The following is an 18283-nucleotide window of genomic DNA, read 5'->3' as shown; positions in this document are numbered from 1 at the left end:
AATCCTATTCCAAGATACAAACTATTTTTATGTGTGATATGAACAAATGTCCCTGTGCGCTTGTTTCAAATAAAACAACTATGTAAGTGTTAAGTGGGCTTTTAAATATCCACTTTTTTATCAATGTAGTGTGTTATACACGTTTGTCGAAAATAATGAAATAACGCAACGCGATGGGTGCATCATAATAACGGCAACATTTTAGTTAAAATCATATATTTAAGACTGTGTCACAAGTTACGGAAAGATCTGATGGTCCCAAATTGTTTCAATACTATTAGCAGAAAATGTATTTCTCCGAAGTACATAAGAAGTCATAATCTGTTGCATTGCTTTATGTAACACTTCTTAATAAAAAATAATTCAATGTGGGAGTACGATATTAGTCCCAGGTCAAATATTGAGTTTGAAAGTACTTTCTTTAGATGTGCTCTCCAAGTCTGTAATTTTTTTCTTCACAGGGTAAGTGCTGAAAATGATGCTTTATGTTTGAGTCTGTGTATATTGTCAGTGTGGTTAATAGCGACATTGTCGTTGAAAATGTTTTCTAGGTTTGTCATGTAAGGTGCAACCTCTCTATTGACATAAAACATGAAATAAATCGGGTCCGCCCCGACTGAAACCGCTGAAGTAACTGGCAACTACTTGTATTGAGAAAAGGTAATGTTATTGCTACCACATATACCTTCAAAAAAAATCGAAGGTTTTAAATTTCGGCTTACAAATGCCAGTGATATAAATAATGACAAGCTATTTCAAGTTACCTTCCGGTGCCCGAGCTGACAAGTTTAAGTGACCATTGATAACGTCTCAGTTGTCTAATATTTGTCTATAATAGTTGTCTGAATATGCAAATTGTCCAAATAATATCATACCCTGTCTTACATCTGACCCCCCCCCCCTCCCCCGTGCAGGGAACCATGACCACGGCCAAGGTGGCCGCCGGTGTCTGAGCCCATAACTAGTCTGAATATATCTATTAAAACTATCTTATTTGGTTTCCCTGACTTTACTATTTTATTATTAACATATGCGAATGAAACGGCATCGTCGGCAAATAGTAACATGTTCTTTGACATACTTAACTTTTGATCGTCGACCCCGCATACACAATCTCAGACTTTTATATAATTACTATTCAGTGGTGTAGCTACATATAGTCCTTGTAGGCCCGGGCCTTCAACTCTTTTGGAAAATGACAAATTTGAATAACCCAAAAATGCGACAAAAACTTATATCTACTCAAACACTTTGAACAACTCAAAAGTTTGCTATATTTTAACGAAAGCAAGTTTTGTGTTTGTTTGTTTTTTAAACTACGTGCAGGGTGTTTTGCTTCGTTGTATTGTAATCATTGCAACTGTATTGTAAAATTGAGTGTGTGTAATGTACGTATAAAAGTTCCCAAACTCAAATAGAATCATCGGGCCTACAAGCTTTATATGCCCTAGCTACGCCCCTGCTATTAGTTTTACGTTGTCGTCCACGATTAATACCAATAACAAACTAGGAAAGAACTAATTTTAGGTACCGCCCGATGTTGCACGCATATACTTTATTCAAAGAATTATGATTTCTCTGATTTTATCTGACAGCTGACATCACCGCGATATTCATCGCATAATATATTTACATGTATATGGATTTTGTAAACCGTGAACTTGACATTTTCTGTTAGTTGTTAAGAAATTTAGTGCGATATATTACTTTTGTTGAAACATGATTCCTCGAAGTCTACGAAACAGCAGTGTAACTTCACCTTTTGGCTGAGAAAATTTCTTTTATTTGCTACGATTATGTGTAAGATAAAGATATAGTCAATTGTCGATTTCTTCTTTTGAACTTGATTGTCTGTCTATTCAATCATGTCTCCGCGCTCACCTTGTAAGACGATTCGATACAATTGGGGGTAAATATTAAAAAAATAATATCTGATGTTTAAAACAGCGCATTTCTGGTATTGCATTTTCTCTCGTAATCATTACGGGTTTCGCCTGTTACATTCTTATCCTGATTATCAGTAGATGTTTGTTCTGTATAATGTTTGAATACTCAGGGGCGGCTCTAGAATTTGACGTTTGAGGTAACTTAGGGGCCGTGACAAGGGTCTTGACATTCGACTCTCTTTAAGAACCGAATTTAGATACTTTAAGGGGTAAGCAGGTTCTCCTGCATCCTGTAAGAAATTTTGAAATTGTCTACTCCGAAATTTTGTATTTTGAGCATAAAAAAGTACACTTGGTAAACATTCTCTTTTCTGTTTGTGGATACTCTTATACAGTCCAGAGTTTTGCCCTCCAAACTTATCATTTTGATAAAAGTTACCCAGGGTCAGTGTTTATTAACACCTATGTGATAATGATCTAAAGCAAAGCACAGATTTATAAATACTGACTGCCCAGGTGGTATTAAATTCCTAACACATGTTTCTGAGAACCGAGCTGTACATTGATCTGTTGGAGCAACTTCACTGTAATTTTTTGCGACGGATTACATATACTAGAAAAAGTACTCCACGGTACATGCTCTACTCGGAACTGGGTAGATACCCCCTTAACACCATAGTTAAAACCAGAATGATTAGTTACTGGAGTAAACTCGTTTCATCCCATGACTCGAAAATAAGTTTTTTGATATATAAAGGCATTTTACATAGTAATAATTCAGCCTGGACCAGTTACATCAAGTCAATACTTGATTCAACGGGTTATTCATACGTTTTGCATAACCAAACAAGAGTACCTGTAAAACATATCAGTAAACTTGTGAAATCTAACCTTGTAGACCAATTTCAGCAAAACTGTTTTGAACAATTTAATCTTTCGTCAGGTAAAGGGTAAAATGTATTCTCTGTTTAAGTCTGACATTAAATTTGAGGAGTACCTTAATATTTTACCCAAATCTCTACGTTTTACATTCTTGCATTTCCGCACTAGTAATCATAAATTCCCTATCGAAGTCGGTAGATGGAGACAGAATGCTGTACCACATGTCAATAGAAAGTGTACGTTTTGTAATCTAAACGATATCGGTGACGAACTGCACTATTTACTTACATGTCCATTTTTTAATCCTACCAGAAAACAATACATAAGTAGTCGTTTTTACTCAAGACCTAGTGTCTTACACTTTAGTGAAGTTTTAAATTGTATGAACCCGGATACCTTAAGGAAAACAGCAATTTTTGTTAAAATCTTAGTTAATCACTTTAAACGAATCTGATCATGTACTTTATAGTTTTTCATTTGATATCTCATAACTATATCGATTATATTGTATCCTAATTCAAATAAATGAATTTGTTTGGTTATAAAAAAATAAATAATAATAATATTTAAACTAACCACATTCCCCTTACTTACTAATTATATTTGTTTTGTATAATGATAAACTCTAAACCTGTTGTGTAGCCGCCATTAACCCACATATTTATACCTGTGTTAACATATATATATTGCGTTTTCACATGCTTTTACTTAAATGTAAACTGTGATATAATAAAGAATATTGAGTTGAGTTGAGTTGTATTTTCACTAGCTTTTGTCGTTCAGAACATTTCAGAACAGATTTAGTATACTTAAATTTTTAAGTGGAATAATTAATTTTATTGCATTTCTTTAAAATAATAAGATGATCAAAATTTGCATACAACATTGAACACTTCAAGGTACATGGAATGATCATTTCAAGGCCAGAGTAGGTTTTTTTTTCAATATTCTGTTTTTTAAGTTCATTTATCTATTTGCACTTTCTTTTAAATACTCATATGCTATAAACATGGATTACTAAAATTTCAAATACATTAAATTTTCATGAAAAGCTATATCACACTCTTATTTCAGCTGATGCTTTGAAAGTTAAAACATTCTTGATTCTTATCATTTTAAGAATGCCCCAAAACAATCGTGAATATGTGCAGTTTAAATGTTTTCTGACAGGATAACATTTTTTTTATTTCTCTTAAATTACTGCAACATAATAGTGAATAAGAGTTGTAATAAATATTGATATTGATATATTATGTGAATAAAATTAGCTTCATCATTATGTCTAATGTTCTTTTCAAAACAAACATTTAAAAAAATCAATGTTATCAAATACCATATAAACGCATCCAAAAAATACCATGTAGGTGCAAAGTTGCATACTTGGCATAAAAACGCAACATATCTGATTAGATGACATAACTGTTTCATAATGTACTTTATACGGACATACAATACTTCGCATTTCAAAATGAAGGTCAAATCATTTGAATAAGAAAATGCAAATATGGTCAATATCGACAGCGCTGTTTTGATAAAATCTTTGTTTTGTTTGAAGTCATAACATAAATACAACCACAAAACAGCTAATAAATATATTTGATCTCTTTTCCCATATTAAAAGTCAAGTCAACCATGCATCCAGTGCAAAACAAGTTACATATATATGTTAATATTCTAGTACCAAACAACCCAATAAACATCTTTTCCCAGGTCGAAACAGTATTTAGAAAGCAAAAACGTATTTCTATAAATCCACTGAATTCCTCAAACCCCATTAGGACGCAATTTCAAATTGTGTCTTGTAGACAAAATAGGTCTCCAGCAGCCCTCTACATCCTTATTGTGGTTACAGACATGCCGACTCATGATCAAACAAGCCCCAGACGGGCTCTAAAAAGTCAAGCCAGGGCTCATTTATCCTCATTATGGCTACCATCAACCCATCACAGTCACCACAGACAGATTGTTCTCAAGTCCACTGTGTGTCCAATAAACATTTTGTGCCAAACAAACAATAATGAGGCTCTATATATGAAGTGCCCAATTGACAATAGTTTTGTAATACTAGTACTTGATACTAAACGTTGTGAAAAGATATAGCATTGCTGATTGGCCCAAATCCCACATGATAACGGTGATTTTAAAAACGGTATACCGGCGAAAATACCTCGAGTCTCGGAAAATTCGAGCCAAGCGGGAAAACTTACGCTCAGTGTAAAGAGATCGGCCCTTAACATTCAATTTGAGCCAACGAGAAATTCGAGCCAAACGAGATCGAGCCAACGGGGTTCAACTGTATTGATACGCAAAAGTTCGTCACAATTAGTTTGTATAAGTCAACTTTAAATCAACGCGCTTCATATGAGAACATTCACCTTGTGTTATTTTTTTTAAATGGTTGGCTGTTGTTATGGATAAGAAAGGCAACATTATTGCAGACTTCATAGGTACGATCTGGATCAGTCAACTATAAACTTCTGATTACGTTTTTTTGACAAAAGAAAGCAAATGGGTAAATAAATATTTACATGAAAATAATATGCGTTATTGTTTATGCAAATACAATGCATGGACATCAAAGTGATTTACGAAAGTATTGCTTAAAGGCCTGGTTTTAACCTTCTATAAGTGACCCCCTACCCCCCCCCCCCCCAAAAAAAAAAAAAATAAATAAATAAAAAAAAAAAATAAAAAAAAAAAAAAAAAAAAATGTACACAATGTCTGTGTATTGATCTTAACTAAATGCCTAATTGGCTTATCAGATATCTAATGGAACCTAAATGATTCTGAGCCAATACACAAATAAACAGGAAATAAGCCCCTACCGTGCCATCGGCGCAATTAGCATGAGATGCACAGCACGGGATTGTCATGCCAAACATTCCTTAAATTAGGCCTTTAAAAGTAACACTGGTAACTGCGTTTCATTAACTATCAAAGGCAATTCTTTTCTTTCAATCTTTGAACGGTAAGATACGTTACCTTTTTGTATAAAAAGGTACACTTACTTTGAATGTATCCCATATGTCAAGTTCACAATAAACCATTGGTCGCAATTTAAAAAAAACACAAACAAAATGTGTCGGTTGGTTATGTATGCACTATAACCTCTTAATCAAGAAACTGAAGCGAGACCTACCACTACGTCAACACTATCAGCTTGCTGGTTTACTTGACACATTTTTCTTTGGACTAAAAAGGAGTTAAGATGGCGGTAAAATCCCAAGAAATCAAGTCAATTCAGTGCCCTGTAAATCTAAATTCTGTTGCAATGAAGTTTATCCAGTGCCAAACATACCACAGTAAGGCTCTTCTACATCCAACTCAGTTCAAAATACTCACAAATGCAACTACATTTAAGTCCATCATGTGTCAAGCAAACACCTAAGCAGCTTAACAATCGGTATTCTTAACTACATAAGGCTTCTACACAAACCCTTATAGGGTCTGACGATTCCTTTTGTGGATACAGTCAAGCATTTTCATAGATAAACAAACTTCGGAGGGTCTAAACGTAAGCCAGCCCAGTTCTCCATTATTTTCACTATGCCTACAATAAAGCACATTTAGAGTCAAACGAACACATGATCTTGAAGTTAGGGGCACGGATCTTGAGCGCGACACAACCTCGTGCTATGGTGTTCAGTTCTGCAAAAAATCAGGACATGAATGAGAAACATATAGAATGGACAAAAACGGGACGGAGGGACCGACTGTCGTACGGACAGACGTGATAACGCGAGTAATTCCTAAATAATTCCCACCTGACTGTGAAGCGGGAAAATAATGAATACACTGTTTTCTGTGACCATATTATGATAACGTCAACAAATCAGGTGCATTGGTTTGTAAAAAAGTGCAAACAAAAAATGCAGCAAAGTTATGCATATTCCACCCTTAATCAAACACAAGAACCGAAAAGAAAACATTGTGAGTTCATGATCATCTTTTAACTTTTAATTCTCCAATTTGTGTAGGCGAATGAGGTGTTAAAATGCTCTGGAAGGGTTTGTGTATATATTTTTTTGTATGCAAGCATGTACCTCTTTTTAAAGAACGTTTTAAGGTTTGAGTTGAAAATCATACTCGAAAGTACTTAATTTCAATGAAAATCAGTCTCTGAAACATACCTGAAATAATGTTTGATTTACAATAAGTTCATGCACAAGTATGTAATATTTTGCGTATATCAACAGTAAAACACATTTATACACTCGGACATGAATGGGAAAACTCCCATAAACTGAAAAACTACTTGAAGGTCTGGTGTTGAGCTAATTGTAACTGTATTGCATAATAATTCTATAGATAAGATACTACAGGGGAGGACATTCATATGTACAATCCATAATTAATCCAGTGCTGGTTTCTCCCTTCTGCCTGCACTTTTCTAGAAGTGAAACAAGATAAATATACCAAATAACATTGGTAAGCTGGGTCATTTTCCTCTGTACATGTATGTTTTTGTGTGTAAGTTAAAACAAAGTCTAGCCTTGCGCGTGTCATATACTAGTACTTCTGAATATTCTAATGATTCTTATTTCCATATGGTGCTGTTATGGATAATTCGTTTAAATATGTATATTTGTAAGTAATTTGTTATACTCTCTTTTTTAAGCTGTAATCTGAATTGAAATAGTATTTTCTAAACTACAATTGTGTTCACATTCACTTAAAATTGTAGTTGATAGGCATAATAGAATAACACACTAGTATAAAAGTTCAGTTAAGTCTGAATATAACCTATTGCTATGATGTCCGTTTTATTCTACAGCTCATGGAATACACCGAATAAGTATGGTGGGTGGGGTGGGTTGTGAGTGGGTTTTGAGTGGTGAGTGAGTGAGTGAGTGGATGGGCCGGTGTGTCGGAAAGTTGGATGAGTGGACGGGCAGGCGTGAGATTGTGCGAGCGAGTGCCATGTTATCAGTCATATGTTGTTGTTTTTTATCTTATTATCACATAAAGGAAATCATCGTTCAAACCGTTCAGCACTATCAGTGCTTTGATTATACATACAATTCATTCATGAGAAACTCAATGCGAACATATAATGCTGAAATTGGTCAGAACAAGAAACATCTGGGAATACACACAGTCAATAGCCCAGCAGGATGACATGCTAAGTGGTGATTTATTGACTGGTTCAATTTCATAGACTGATAAGCCTTTTTCTCAAAATAAGGAGTTCGGGAGGCAATTTCCCTGGACTGTCCGGGTTTCCCGGCAACAACACAAGACCACACTCGAGCGTAAAATCGTGCCAACGAGAGTGATTCATAAAATGTTGTAATAACTTGTTCCACAATCGTTGTAAAATAAATATGTTTAAACTAAACTGAGTCTAAAGTGCATAGACACTGTTCATGTAATGATCTGGTATGCACACTCATTTTTTTCAGTTTCCCATTTTTTCTCGCTCGCATAAAACATATATTGTATTGCTTATCACAGGGCGAATAACACCATTTTAGAAATGACTACTCAGCGTTATTACTACTAATGGGTATCCAGCTACCCTCTAGTTGGTTATTTGGATATTCAACTACCTACTAGTTGCCAGATTGGGATTAGAATAATCAACTACATAGTTTAGATGTTGATATTTGGCTACTCGGCAATTTCCAGCTGTACACATAACGAACACTGTTTGCCTGTGTCTCACAAGTAAAAAATAACACAACAATCGCTCAAAGAGCATGAATCATCATCACGAAGTTGATTATATATAACGGAAGATTACTATGTATGTATGTATGTATGTATGCATTTACTCGGAAACTGTTCATAAATGCAGTTGACAGAATCTGGATCCAGCTGCTTAGCAACTTCCGCCATCTATTGACATTCTAATCGAACTTGTAGGCATACTTTGTACTTATCGCATGTCTTAAACGTGTGTCATGGCCATTTAGGTATTTTTGTAATGGAGTAGAATGCGTCGTTATGTTTCACTCAGCACGATGCATGCAAACGATAACCTCGTTGTCAAGCACCGTTAGCACTATAAGATTTTTCTCTTCTGTATAATTTAGAAAACTCGCTTATCAAATTGGTAAGAATTTCTGCAATTTATCTGGTCATTTTAAAATGACTTGTACCTTGCTCATGCATATTGTCGATGGGTACCGGCACGTTTTCATACGCAGTTAATGTTCCTTTCCTGTATGTATCCATTTTTTAAAGCAAATATAACTTTCCACTGTACCAATTTATTGAAATGTATTCAATTGACTTTGACACAACATCAAATATGTAGCATACATGTGCATTGTATATGTCGATGGTATATGCGAGACGCACATGGACATTCTATGTCTAGGGTTATAGTTCAAAAACAGACAAATTCTTTAGCAATTATTCGAAAACAATATGAACCGGAAAACCATATTTGAATATTCTATACAAAAACAAAAACACTGAAAACCCGGATCTAATTATATCAGAAGGGCGGCAAAGGCCACTTGTGCCTATTAACGCACTTATAAAGTGAAGCTTAGAGTATAGCGCAAACTGTCTGTTCTGTCTGGAAGTGAAATAATGAAAAACATAATAACATTATTTGGAATGTTTCTAGCCCGATTCCTGATTTCCACATGGGCGTTGGAGTACGTGTATGCGGGAAACAGTACGAACTTTCTCCAGGAGCGGGTCTCGCGACTCGAGTGACGACTGGTGGAGGACGTCATGCTGCTTCGACAAGAATTTCACGAGGAATTCGATCATTTTCATACGCATGAGACCAGTAAAATAAACACCACAGAGGCGGTCCCAGTCGAGACACCGGACTCGAAAAATGAACAATCATCTACCACGGATGACATTGAGGTTCTAAAGAAAGCCTTCTTTACGGAAAAACGTTTTGTGAGGGATATTCAGAACAAAATAAGCACAGAAAACGAAGCTACCAGTATGGCCATGCAAAATCTCGTCGATTCTGTTCAAGCCATGTCAACAAGTCTCGGATCACAGATAGAAAGCATGGCGAGAATGTTTGAAAGTCAAGCAGATATATTTGTACATGCGCTTGTGGAGTTACAGCAAAATAAAAGTTGCCCCGCAACGCAGATCGAGCATCACACTTTCAGAGACTGCTCCGACCTGCTGCGGGCAGGGCACGTGACCAGTGGGGTGTACACCGTCCATCCTCGTACCACATGGCGTCCCCTGCAGGTCTACTGTGACATGGAAACCTCCGGGGGAGGTTGGACTGTTATGCAACGGCGCAAGGACGGTTCCGAAAATTTCAATCGTCCCTGGCTGGATTATGCGTTTGGTTTCGGTGACCTTCAGGGTGAATTCTGGCTGGGTAATGAATTCGTCAATCGACTGGTTGAAGGAATTCCCCACAAACTCCGCGTGGAGTTGGAGGATTTTGAACAAGAAAGGCGCTTAGCCGAATACGGTGTATTTTCCGTCGGGCCCGCCACCGACCTGTACAGACTGTCCATTGATTCATTTAGTGGGAACGTGACAGATTCTCTTCAAGGTCACAATGGTCACCAGTTTTCAACACAAGACAAAGGTCCCTCGAAAACTTGCTCTGCCAGTTATAAGGGGGGATTCTGGTACACTAACTGTCATTCAGTCAACATCAACGGCCTCTACCTGCGGGGTGAACACACATCGTATGCTGATGGTATCAACTGGGTAGGGTTTAAAGGATACCACTATTCTCTAAAATTCACTGAAATGAAGTTCAGGCCATGGTAATAATTATATTGTCTCAGCTTATGAGCGGTTTAACTAGCAGGAAAGGACTTCCCAGTATTCTGAAGCTTGAACCAAATGGAAATATGAATGGAATGTACGCGTGTTGCTTTCCAAGGCATTTTCAGAAAGCAGCTCCTTCAAAATATGCACACATTTGTTTCAACTATACTTAGTTAAGGTCATGCCTACAGACTTAAAGAAATACTGATTTAGAGTTTGTAGAATAATTGGTTTAAACATAATTTAATTTAAATAAATAAGACCTCTTACAATGTACCTTTATTTGAAGATGTGTAGAATTGAGTTGGAAGACAATGGCTTACATGTAATCTTTTAGAATAAAAGATGAATCATTAAATAGTTAAAACTTTATCCTGATAGTTAGCCCTGCTCTTACGAATATTAACTTATACCACAAGGGCATGTTCTAAAACCTGGCCTGGCCTGCTGACTCAGCATTTTGTGTCGGGCCAGGCCAGGCCATATTTTATACACATTGAGAGTATAAACACTAAATATACTGGAAAACAATGATAGACCTTTATTTAGAAATAAAGCTGCATGTTAATGTTATGATTTTTCTGAGTTTTATTTAGATAAAAAAGAAGTTTAATTGAATGCATGGGAATACACTGCATTGGAAACACTAAAAGAATTTAAAAAAAATATGAAGTGCATAGATCTTGGTTTACAAATCGAATCTTAAAATACATGTGTTCAAATTCAAGGGTTCCATGCAAATATATATTTTATTTTTTACATACATAAAAATTATACATTTTTCTTGTGATGATTTTCTTGTTTGTTATTATTTAAGGTGTAGAAATTCCATCTTACAGTTCATATATAGTTAAACATTCAAGTTGTTCAAAACTACATGCATAGTTTATTTGAAAAAATTGTATAAGAAAATTAATTAAATATGAATTCAAATGAACTACCTTATTTATCTAGATAAATCTCAAAAAGACATTATATTAAACATGCAGATTATTTTTTTAAATAAAGGTCTATCATTGTGTTTGCATATATTCAGAGCTTGGACTCTTATTATGTATAAAATCTGGCCTGGCCTGACACAAAATGCTGAGTCAGAAGGCCAGGCCAGGTTTTAGAACATGCCTACTACAAGTGTCCAATGCAACTTAACTAAGAAAATAATCTCTTGCTGATGATATTGACCATGTTATTATATTGAGTCACAAAAAAACCTTGAGCTTGTTTACTATATAATTATGCACATTCCTAATGTACCGGTACACAAAAAAGGCAATACACTATAATAAAAATCATTTCTAGACTCTTTATGTTGCTTTATTTCCCCAACATTTGGATGCGTTTATTTGGCAATTGAAAAAAATATGTATTTTTGATAAAATGCCAATAGTTTGTGTTGAAAAGTAAATCAGAATTAATGCTGAGGATAAAAGTATTAGTGTATGATGTACCCTTCTGTATTTAACACAACTCTTGTTCACTTAGAGTTATTTCACAAAAAAACAAAAGCTGTCACAGAGACAGTGCTCTCCACTATTCTGCCGATTTAAAATTTTTAGAATTGTAAAGTTTTAGTGAAACATGCATGGATCACTAAATGCAAAACCTTAACCAGAATTTCGAAGTTGAATAATAAAGGGGCAAAATATGCATTATATGCAAGATAGAGTTATCATACTTGATTGAATATAGTTTCAATGTAATACATCAAGTAGTTGCTGAGGTATTGATTAATACGCGCTTACATGTACATGTAGAACCTTATCAAGGATTTTTAAGTCCAATAATAAAGGGGCAATTATTTGCATTATATGCAAGATAGAGTTATCTCACTTGATTATTTACAATTGGATGGTCGGGAGCCCGTGTATAAAGTTCCAGTGCAATACATGATGTATTTGCTGAGATATTGACTTAAGTGTGAAAACCTTAACCAGAGTTTCCGCTACATCAATGCTGCGATTAGAAAGGTTCAAACGCCTTGCAGCTAAACAAATTCAACATTTACCGACATCGACATGCACGGATATGGCCTTAAGCATTCTAGGCTGGTACACAATGGAATACGACATCCATAAACGTTAACTTATGTTCCTGCAAAAACTATGCCCACCTCATTGCTTTCTCGTCAGATATTCAACTATAGACTGAACCTATACGTAACAAAGGGATTTAAACATCAAACAGGCTACATTCTGGATGTAATTTCACTTTTGCTAAAATACGAACTGATTGGGTCTTTGAAAGTGTACCTTAATACATCCATATTCCGAAGTAAAAGTAAGTGGAAACTAATAGTCAATCGAACATTATCACTGTATCAAAAAACACAGTGGCGAAGAAGAACAAACTCTGACGAGGATTTCCGAAGATTCCAAAGCGTCCATGAGTCCATTGCCCCATCCATTCTTTGGCTGAATGCACAGTCACGCACAGAAATCATTCACGCCATAAGTGCAACAGACAATTTCAACCCAAATATTTGTGTAAACTCTGCAAAACTGAAACTGGTGATGTTATAATGCATACCATTATCATCTGTTCAAAAACTGGCAGCCTCAGAAAAACTTTTTTACACGAAATTAAAACATTACGCTGTCAGAACATATATGTTGCTAGTAAATTCGGATAATGAATATCTAATGTGCTCACTCTTCCAGCCAAACTTCATCACTGCGTTCAGTCTTCCGGAGGAAACTTTAAAGATATTTCTTACATATTGACTCTCTATTTAATCTCACTGGGATTTACCAGGTAGACAGACCCAGTACCTTTTCAAATTTTAAAAGTACGCAAAAACAATGAAACATAAAAGTATTGTAAGCACTGTAATACATCAATAAGAAAGATTCAATTGTATCATCTGGTGACAAAAGAAATAAAAATATAATTGTGAGGTTTTGTGACCATATGATTTCTTTTTTATATTTGTACCGGTAAATTAAATTTCCTCTACAAAATGGGATTTAAAATAAAATAAAATAATTTTCCACTCATACAAATCTGCACAAATAATAATGTTTCAATGTTAAATGTGAATTATTTGAAATGCTCAAATATACACAACAGAGTATTGCTCATCTTTTAGAATTCACTATAACAGTCCCGGCTTCTGTATCCTCAGTGAATATTCCAAGCATGCCATTGTCACAACAGTTCCAGCCTAGTAGTCCTAGGGGTTCCCTCCACGTCGGCTTCCTGCACCAACCCCCTCAGGTTCCCTGCTTGGCTGCAGCAAAAGGTTTATGGTCAATCTTTTCAAGACATACTAGGCTGGGCAAGGGGTTAAGGACAACTATTTACATAAGAAACTCAATTTCAACACTGGTGAGAATAAAGAATTATGACATAGATTATAAGGTCTATTTGTTCTTCACTTGTATCACAAATAATATTCTATGAAAAGGGTCAATTTAGTTTTATATAAAAGTCAAATCTGAACAATTTATTAAGCAAACCAAATGCTTGGAAAAGGCTGATGTTGACAACAGTGTCAAGGATACGGCTTGAGCTGCTCAGCAAAGTTCTTCATGTCCTCCCCGACCTGCTCCTGTCCAGTAGGGGCGACCACGCTGAGCTCTACGAGGTGTGAGCCCGAAACAGGCTCGAGTCCAGCCTGGGGATCACCTGGCTGGCTCAGCTGGAACACAGGGTAACAGCACTATTTTACAATTGTATTTTTCCTTGCTATTGTGAGGTAACATCAACTTACTCGACCATCACATTACCCAAACTGTATATTATAATTAAATCCTTACATGAAACACTTTATGGAAGCTACTGATTTAAGTATTTTTGAATTTAAAAAATGCACATTTATTCTGGTTTTAGGTATACATTTTAAATAGTCTTTCTCTATTTATGTTACGGTTGACAGTGTGGCAGAGTATATTTATTAGATACATAGAAGACTCACTGAGTACCATCGCTGCACACATGCAATTTCACGTGCCAACGTTTAGATTTGGTTTATCACAAGTAGCTGTGCTTATATGACTCAGTTTACAAACAAGTTGGTTAAACACACTTACCTTGAACAGTTTTGACACAGTAACTTTCATTCTTCCCTTGTGGAAAAATATTCCTCTGGCAACAAATTCAAAGTCAGCACTGCAAAAAAGTATACTTGTGTCCATTTTGATAAGAAAAATACCAGTAAAACTGTAATAACAGATTGTACCTGACAGGACTAACATACCACTTAACATTGAATTACCTATCAAACATTTATAATTAAACAAGCTTTTTTGCTTAAGACTCATTAGGTTATTGACATTTAAAAAATAATTTTTACATTATTAATTTATACTACAACACTTATTTACGAAGCATTATCATGTTCAGATATTTCTAGAGAAAAGCATTTACATTTCAACAAAACTACTGAATTAAATGATTAAGAAACTTAGGATTGAAGTGCTCTCTGTTGCACACATGCTTTTAACATAATACCGGAATCCCATTTCATTGAGGAACTTGACCACAGTGTCCGAGACGCCAATGTCAAGGCATGTTCGTACAAGTGTGTGTCTGCTCTTGTCTCCAATACCCATCTCTGTCTGCCCAACATATCTCAAGTGCCTGAGAACATTTTGGAATTACTATAACAATATGTGCATGTACAAGTATATATACTAGGTTACAAACAGACAGGCAGTAATGTCATGCACATATTGCAAGCTTAATTTGGAACTGTAGTAACATTGTTATAATATATGTTATGTCTGAACATTTAACATTATTCATTTTAACAGAACCGTTTTAAACTTTTTTTATACAAGGATCAATCTAGACTTTGAAATCAGGGAGAAGTTTTCAACAAAATATTGAGAAGTTCCCATGAAGGATTAGATTCTTAAAAAGTTTTAATACTGTAAAGCAAAACTTCTGCCTCAGCTCAAATTTGGGAAACGTTTGGCAAGTAAGGAAGACCTCTCCCAAGTATCTTGCTAGCTTGATCTCTGTTGTAGAATTCAAACTCATTTGTCTAAATAATAAAGTTCTATGTTAACTCATGCCAGAAATTAACTTTGTATGATAATCAGATTCATAATTATCTTCAGCAATATACCATGTGGTATTCAGCAACATAAGGTTAAAAGTCTATATGGCACTTATAATGAAATACTGTATGTTATATTTTGAAAGTAAATCAGCTTTATTCACCAGCACTCTGGATGCACCAAGGAATGTCGGACTTGCACATTGATTGGGAGCATCTGTTGTTGAGGACCCTCTGAAACAGTAAAATAACTGTATCCATTCCTAAACTTATATCTGTTATGAAACGGATACCAATTGTTTATTTCATGGTTTCATTGGTATTAAGTTGGAAAATAAATAGCAAGATTTTATAAATTAAACTTAAGAGCTTTAGTAAGAAACTATATGTCACTTTGTCTTAGAAATAAATGCATAAAAGATGTTATATGTGCCTGTTGTATAATACAATATTGGAGAAAAAAAAGTAGAAAAAAAGTCAAATAAAAAAGTAAAGAAATAGTCAATCAAAGGCCATATTTTAAATAAAGGTTGAAATGGAGTGATGTAACCTAATTTTGTGATGGCCATGAACAACTATGTAACCTATGAAGGCCATCGAATGAACGGTATTTGTGATCTGATTAAAAACCAAAGTTACACCAAAAACTTTAAATAAACGTTTAAAGTCAATCAAGGGCCATAATATGTATTTAGGATGATATGGAGGTATGTTATTTAATTTTGTATGGTCCTGAACAACTGTGTGAAGTATCAAGCGAATTAAATGAATTGGAGTAATAAGTTGCACTAAAACTGGACATCGACAATGGAGCGAGTAGTATAGCTCTACTTTTTCTTCAAAATGTTGCCAACATGAGATCAATTATCTGAGAGAGTCTCTTTAAATCATACTCATCTGGAAGACCATTTCATGGTCAGAAAAGGTCTCTGGGGCGGTGTCTGCATTGTCACAGAGCCCTCGCAGTCTGTGAAGCAGGATGTCCTTGGAACCATCTAAAATGCTGCCCTGAAGAAGGTACTCCTGCATTGGAGCAACCCCCGTCTTTAGTGCCTGCGTTAGGGCTGGATCCATTCTTAAATATGTAATATTATTAATTATGAAAATATAATCCACATGCCCAAAAACATGTATAAAATGACCATGACCAAACCCAAGCCATATTGACTTTCGGTAAAGCGTACCCCGGGTAAAATCCCTGCCCTGCGGGCACGAACTGATGGTAAAATCACCGCCAAATGCCCCCTCACCCAAGGGACCATAGGTAAGGCCCATTCTTAGTCCAAATAATTGTACGTTGACGGATTTTTTTTAGATTTTTGATATGGCAAATCCTTCACGTACATAGCCGAGTTGTTACGATTGTATAACGAGGTCTATCTCGAAGCTTTGTCGGAGGAGGCCGAGCTATTACGATTGTATCGAGTTGTTCCCCTTCGCATAATTGTTGTCTGTGTCAGTCAGCTTTCGTTTTATTGGAAAGGTAAACAACTTGTTTTAATGCATAAAATGCTTGATTAGTGCAAAATAACATTTCACTTACATGGTAGAATATGAATATAACTCTTTATGATCAATTTCAACCATAAAATACTTCCCTTTAAACAATTTCAATATTTTTAAAACACCCCCGTTTTTTGCACATTCCCGTTTAGACGTTAGGGATTGGAAGAATCCCGTATAACATGTCTATTATTTTAGACTAGGCCCATTCTCAGCTATATTTTGTGCGAAGACAAAACCACCACATTCACCCAGCACTGCGGAGCCACCTGAAAGGTAAAAACACAGCCCATTTCCCTGGTATACCCCCGGACCTGGTGGAGGTGGGGACTGGTGCATTATTTGGGATACAAATAATCCTGCCCTTATCCAATTCGAATCATAAAGCACAAATTTACAGATATGGACATACCTCGATGGGCTGATCGGATATGCACTAGACGGGTGGATTTTGAGCTTTGAATCAGAACTATGTGAAAAAATAAGAAAAACGCTTGCAGCACATAGTTAACTTCCGACTTAGAATATTAAGCTCTAAAAATACCTTTTGTCCGAATTAATATCGATATATCCGAATACAGTAACCTATTTCATCGTACCCTATTTCATACATAATATAAGCCGTTCTACTTCATAATTAAATTGTTGTTGTTTTCTGGTTTTAAGGGTGCATAATATGTGCTTTATAGTTTTTTTGGTTGATTTTTGCATCCCAGTTTCCTTTAAAGTGTTATTTACCTAAATTGTACAGCGCTCGGTAGCAGTCAACAATTTCAAAATACACCGCTAGAAAACCATTCTATGTATGTATTTCTTCAGACCTTGCGGTCAAGGATAACCCATGAAAGTGCAAGCACTTATTTCCAATGGGGTCCTTTGTTTTTTGCTGAAGGGACAGCACGCTGAAGAGACAGTGTTGGGATACAAGGAAGTCCGGGTGCGATACCCTAGCTCTTTTTCGAAGAGACCCCTTGGTTCTTTTACGTGCTCGGTGTAAAGCACCGATACACGGGGTACAACTTTCCTGGGTTAAACCAGTACTGAGTACACCACTTTTCCAAGCACTACCCTTTAAATGCCAAGCGCCAGGCAAGGGAGCTACTTGTACCAATTTTTAACGTCTTCTGGTATGACGCGGCCAGGGATCGAACCCACGACCTCCTGCTCCGTAGGCGGACGCTTAACCACTAGGCCACGGAGACGGTTTCTAAAGCAAAGGGGCAAGTTCGGATGAGAAATGTATTATTACCAAATTAAGTTGATATTTGTAATTCAACGAATTTTGTTTTAATACTGTTC

General features: G+C 35.8%; 2 protein-coding genes across 3 annotated transcripts; one reads left to right on the top strand and one right to left on the bottom strand.

Annotated features, from left to right (window-relative positions):
* The first annotated feature begins 8964 nt into the window (after positions 1-8964).
* On the top strand, positions 8965-11782 carry LOC128230264 (techylectin-5A-like). Its single transcript, XM_052942384.1, has one exon. It carries the CDS (start codon positions 9457-9459, stop codon positions 10480-10482), a length of 1026 nt encoding a protein of 341 aa, XP_052798344.1. The 5' UTR covers positions 8965-9456; the 3' UTR covers positions 10483-11782.
* Positions 11783-13290: 1508 nt separating this feature from the next.
* On the bottom strand, positions 13291-17763 carry LOC128230265 (mediator of RNA polymerase II transcription subunit 18-like). 2 transcript variants are annotated; one of them, XM_052942386.1, is made up of 7 exons: positions 17723-17763; positions 16375-16556; positions 15646-15715; positions 14932-15060; positions 14511-14589; positions 13983-14119; positions 13291-13752 (listed from the first exon to the last, which is right to left on the bottom strand). In XM_052942386.1, the coding sequence occupies exons 2-7, from the start codon at positions 16553-16555 to the stop codon at positions 13692-13694; spliced, it is 657 nt and encodes a 218-aa protein (XP_052798346.1). In that variant the 5' UTR covers position 16556; positions 17723-17763; the 3' UTR covers positions 13291-13691. The 2 variants fall into 2 exon arrangements, with proteins under 2 accessions (XP_052798346.1, XP_052798345.1); XM_052942385.1 differs by lacking the exon at positions 17723-17763 and adding an exon at positions 17529-17716.
* Between the last annotated feature and the right edge of the window lie 520 nt (positions 17764-18283).

This window comes from Mya arenaria, chromosome 4 (genome assembly GCF_026914265.1).
Source record: "Mya arenaria isolate MELC-2E11 chromosome 4, ASM2691426v1".
Taxonomy (NCBI): Eukaryota; Metazoa; Mollusca; class Bivalvia; order Myida; family Myidae; genus Mya; species Mya arenaria.
Note: the sequence above shows the minus strand (reverse complement) of the source record. Positions and strands in the feature narration are given on the sequence as shown.